This window comes from Nesoenas mayeri, assembly GCF_963082525.1.
Source record: "Nesoenas mayeri genome assembly, chromosome: 4".
NCBI lineage: Eukaryota > Metazoa > Chordata > Aves > Columbiformes > Columbidae > Nesoenas > Nesoenas mayeri.
The window spans coordinates 77,862,734-77,867,720 of record NC_137540.1 but is presented as its reverse complement, the minus strand read 5'-3'; the positions used below and the strand labels follow the sequence as shown (position 1 = coordinate 77,867,720).

At 73.3% G+C, this 4,987-nt stretch overlaps 1 protein-coding gene across 6 annotated transcripts; it reads left to right on the top strand.

The window, feature by feature from the left end:
- The first annotated feature begins 335 nt into the window (after positions 1–335).
- Positions 336–4,603, top strand: PCGF1 (polycomb group ring finger 1). 6 transcript variants are annotated; one of them, XM_080344466.1, is made up of 9 exons: positions 336–450; positions 1,255–1,360; positions 1,566–1,718; positions 2,737–2,808; positions 2,943–3,051; positions 3,479–3,512; positions 3,722–3,808; positions 3,884–3,964; positions 4,440–4,603. In XM_080344466.1, the coding sequence occupies exons 1-9, from the start codon at positions 355–357 to the stop codon at positions 4,485–4,487; spliced, it is 786 nt and encodes a 261-aa protein (XP_080200592.1). In that variant the 5' UTR covers positions 336–354; the 3' UTR covers positions 4,488–4,603. The 6 variants fall into 6 exon arrangements, 4 of the variants coding, with proteins under 4 accessions (XP_080200592.1, XP_080200591.1, XP_080200590.1 ...); XM_080344465.1 differs by lacking the exon at positions 336–450 and having other exon boundaries at positions 799–1,360; positions 3,725–3,808; XM_080344464.1 differs by lacking the exon at positions 336–450 and having other exon boundaries at positions 799–1,360.
- Positions 4,604–4,987: the final 384 nt, after the last annotated feature.

Genomic DNA, 4,987 nt, shown 5'->3' with positions numbered 1-4,987 from the left:
GGCTGCCGTCTGTCAAGAGAGCGCCCCCCGCCATTGGCCACCGCCGGGGGACACCCGCCCCGACGCGGGTCTGCGGCCCCTGCCCGGCGCGCTGCCCGTACAACGGTGGCGGGGCCCGTCGGTCACGGCCGGGCGGGCGGGGGCTCCGCCGCACCGAGCGCCCCGGGGACCGGGTGTCCCGCGGGCCGCAGCGCCCGCCGCGCCCAGCAGGGGGCAGGCGCGCCCCGCGGCCGCACGGCCTTCCCGGCATGCCTGGCGGCGCGCGCGGCGCGGCGGGAGCTGTAGTCACGGCGTGGGCGGCGGCGGCCCCGCCCCGAACCCGGAAGTGAGCGGGGAGGCGGAGGAGGTTCTAAGATGGCGTCGCCTCCTCAGGGGGGCCCGATGGCGATCGCCATGCGACTGCGGAACCAGCTCCAGGCCGTCTACAAGATGGACCCGCTCCGGAACGAGGCGAGCGGCGGCGGCGGCGGCCGGGCCGGCGCATGCGTGGGCGGAAGAGCCCGCCGCGCCGCTGCTCGGGGGGCGCCGGGGCCGCGCAGGCGCTGTTCGCCCGCCCCGCGCATGCGCTGGGCCGCCCACGCCCCGGGAGGGCGGGGCCGCGGGGGCGGGGCGGGGCCGCTCGGCAGGGGCGGGGGCGGGGCCAGGGGCGGGGCGCGCGCAGAGGGGCGCGGCCAGGTGTGAGGGGCGGGGCGCGGGTGAGGGCGGGGCCAGGCACTGGGGGCGGGGCCAGGGGCAGGGTGTGGCACAGCGGATTTAAGCCCTGTCCTGGCCGGGGAGCGGGCTTTCTGGGCCGGGCTGGGCTGGGCTGGGCTGGTTCGGCTCGGCTCGGCTCGGCTCTGCGAGGCTGCGGGTGCCAGGCAGCCCCCCCAGCAGGCGCTGGGCACCGAAGCAGGGGAGGAATCAGCCCCCAGCCCTGTCCCCCTGCCCCGTCACGGCGGCAGCTCCGCCCGGGTCCCGGGGCCGGGCCGTGGGTGAGGCCGGTGCCGGTTCGGGTGCGGGGCGGCTCTGAGCCGCTGTCCCGTAAGCCCGGTCTGTGAGGGGTCCCTCCGCCCATGCTGGGTGGAGGCTGCCCCCAGCCCCATGTCCCCGGCTGTGCTGCCCATGGGGCACCTTCCCCGGTGTTACGGGGGTTCCTGCTGTCTGTGGGGCAGGCGGGGGCTGTGGGGGCAGAGCCCCAGCAGTGGGACCGTGCAGGGAGCCTGCAGGTGCCAGCCCAGCGGGCGGGGACCAGGTGACCGCGGCGCGTCTCTGCAGGAGGAGGTGAAGGTGAAGATGAAAGAGCTGAACGAGCACATTGTGTGCTGCCTGTGCGCCGGATACTTCATCGACGCCACCACCATCACCGAGTGCCTGCACACCTGTGAGTCCCCGCCTGCCCGCTGGCTCCATCGCTGTGGGGTCCCGGGGTATCCGTGGAGCTGCCCGTCCCCACCGGCGGGTCAGCGCTGCCCCGGGGCCGGGGCTCCTGTCTGGGGGGCCCGGGGGAATGTGTCCCCTGGTCAGCGCTGGTGTTTGGGGCTGTGGGGCTGTGCCCCCCGGCCCCTGACCCCCCCCTCTGGCTGCAGTCTGCAAGAGCTGCATCGTCAAGTACCTGCAGACCAGCAAGTACTGCCCCATGTGCAACACCAAGATCCACGAGACGCAGCCGCTGCTCAACCTCAAGCTGGACCGCGTCATGCAGGACATCGTCTACAAGCTGGTGCCCGGCCTGCAGGAGAGTGAGTGTCCCGGGATCGGGTGTCCCATGTCACCAGGGCCCTGCGAAGGACCCGGGAGGGGCCCAGGGCAGGGGCAAGGGGAGGAACTGGACATTTTTGGGAGGCACCTCACTGTGGGGTGTGGGAGTCTGTCCATGGGTCTTCAAAATGCTGCTGACCCTCTCTGTTGTGGATACTAAACCTGGCGGAGGGTCAGCTTAGTGTGCCAGACCGGTTGCAGAGGGAAAGGCAGGACAAACGGCCTCCAGGCACGGCAGCAAGGGCCGGGGGACCGCGGGGACCGTGCCCGGGAAGGACACGGGGCTGCTCGGGCTTGGGGAGCGGGGGGCGTGCTCTGTGCTGGTGCCGCGCGGTTTGGAAGGTCCGGGTGTGGGGACCCGCTGGAGGCTCTGGCTGTGCCGGGGCTCCGCGCTTTCCCTTGGCGGGCCGGCGGGGGAGCGGCTGCCGGGTGGGGAACGGAGCAGGGAGGTGGGTGCTGTGCCGGGGCTCAGCTCCAGCCGTGCTCAGCACCGCGGGGCCGGGCGGTGGGGCTGGAGCTGCGTGAGCGGCGTCCCTGGGGCCGGGCGCTGAGTGACGGCGCGGTGAACCGGTGGCGGTGAACGCAGAGCGGCACGCGGGGGGGCAGCCCCGCGCCGCAGCCCCGGGATTAGCCACTGTCACTCAGGACGGGGACGGCGCTGGGGACGCCTCTCTGGAAATGTCACACAGCCACACGGGGGTGGGGGCCTGGGCTGCATGGGGGCACAGCGACGTGCAGCGCGGGCCCTGCTCCCCCACCCGGCAGCGGAACGGGGGCAGTGGGGAAGGTGTGACGGCGGTGGCATCGGGGACTGTCTGTGTGGGCTGGGACAGGGACTGGGGCCCCCCCTGCGGGCACAGAGGAGGAGAAGGGGGAAGGAGGGTCTGGTTTCGGGCAGCATGAGCACCGCTGTGCCGAGGGCAGCCCAGAGCCACCTCTGGGTGCTGGGGGCGCGGGGGCGAGCGGCGTCTCTGAGCAGCACCGGCCTCTCGTCCGCAGGCGAAGAGAAGAGGATCCGGGAGTTCTACCAGTCCCGCGGCCTCGACCGGGTGACGCAGCCCAGTGGCGAGGGTGGGCGCGGGGACCCTGGGGGCCGACGGCCGGGCCGAGCGGGGTGTGGGGTCTCGCTGTGGCGATCGGGCAGCGCCACGGTGCCGGCAAGGCAGCCATGGGCTGACTCCTGCCCCCTGCCCTCGCTTCCCCAGACACGGTTGGGGGTGACCCCATGGGGCTGCCCTACAGCACCTTCGATCACTCCCGCGCCCACTACTTCCGCTACGACGAGCACGTCTCGCTGTGCCTGGAGAAGCAGAGGTGAGCGCGGGCAGGGCCGCGGGACGGGGAGGGGCTGGGGGCGCCAGCATTGCTCCGGCCCCAGCGGAGCGGGACGTGGCCGAGCTGGGCGTCCTGCCGCCCCTCCGGAGCTGCCCCAGCCCTGTCCCCCGAGCCCGCAGCGTTCATCGCTGCCGGGCGGGCGCTGCGCAGCTGCCTGCCGCTCCGACAGCAAAGTCAATAACGGCAGCTCTGGGGGCTGCGGGGGGATCGATGGCTGCAGCTCAGCTGCCACCGCGCCGTCCCCGTGCCGTCAGCCGTCCCCGGCTCCGTGTGCGTGACGGGCGGGCGGGGGGAGCGCTGGGTGGGCGGGGGCACCCAGCCCAGGGCAGCCTGTGCCCCTGCAGGGGGCTGTGCCCACAGCGGGTACAGCCCACAGCCCCCTCCCTGCGGCCCCTTCTCTCCGCAGCTCCAGCAAGGACAAGAGCAAGGCCGTGCTGCAGGTGAGCGGGGGTCCCTGCGGCCGCCCTGCCGCTGCTCCGGGCCCAAGCCCCCGGGCTCTGCCCAGGCCTGGCCCCACAGCCCTCGCCCGGGCTCGGCTTGGCGCGTGGGCTCCCGGGCTGGGCCGAGGGGAGCTGGGGCCTCGCCGCGCACCGGCACTGGTCCCGTGGGGCTGGGGCTCCCGCACCCCTGACCCACTCCGCCCTCGCAGCAGAAGTATGTGAGATGCTCCGTGCGGGCGCAGATCCGGCACCTGCGGAGGGTCCTGTGCCACCGCCTGGGGCTGCCGCTGCAGCACGTGAGTCTGGGCGCTGGGGGTCGCAGTGCTGGGTGGGGGTCGTGAGCCCCCTGTGACGCAGCCTCCCGTGCGTAGGTGCAGATCCTGTTCAACAACGAGGCCCTTCCCGACCACATGACGATGAAGCAGCTCTGGCTCTCGCGCTGGTTTGGCAAGGTGGGCGTCCCCCGGTGGGATGGGACGCACGGCCCACCCCACTGCGGCCCCCACAGCACAGCTCGGGGTGGGGGGGGCCCCATCCGGACCGGGGAGCTCCACGGCTCCGGCGGGGGGACCGTCCCCGGGAGGCGGCTCGGTGCGGCGCTGGGCTGAGGCCGTGAGGCCAAGTCAGGAACCGGAGAGGCAAAGATGATTAATGTCGCTCGCTGGTGACCCGGGTTGCCCACGGCCGCCCCGCAGCCGCCCCGCAGCCGCCCAGCCCGCGGCTCCGCGCGGGTCAGCAGGGGGACGGGTCCCAGAAGGGGGTGGACAAGTTCATGGGGCAGCCCGGGGCTCTCCCTGCGGGGAGGGGTCGCTGCCGCCCCCCGCGGGTCTGGGTTGGGGGTGTCTGCATGGACTGTCCGCCCCGGGAGGGGGGAGCCTGCCCTGGGGCGGTGGTGCGGGCAGCCCTGACCCCCCTGTTCCCTTGCAGCCCGCGCCACTCCTGCTGCACTACAGCATCAAGGACAAGAGGAGGTAGGGGCTGGGGGCGGGCGCTACCCCCCAGAGCGCAGCCCCGCTCCCCTTGCCCCCGACTCTGCTCCCCCTAACTTAATACCCCTCCTGCTCAAGTATATTTTTTGAATAAAACTGTGGAAAATACCCCCCGAGTCTTTCTTCCATCCTGGGGGAGCTTTGTGGGGCTGAGGGTCTCTCTCTGCTACTGGGGTCTCTGCAGTGGACCTGGGGGCTCTGCTGAGCACCCCACACCTCCAGGAGTGGGGCTGAGGGTAGCAGTGCCCCCAGGAAGGGCTGCAGACATGGGGGGTGCAGTGCTGGGAGGGGCTGAGCCCTGGGGTGCGCTGGGGGGGATGGTGCTGGGGGGCCTGGAGAGCAGATGCAGCATTGGGGAGGCGGAGGCTGGGGATGCACAGTGGGCAGTGGGTGCGGGGGGAGACTCGGCTGGGGGGTGCAGTGGGGGGTGCTGGAGGTGGAGATGGGGTTCGGGGGGTGCAGCCCCTCCCGGTTCCTCTCCCACGC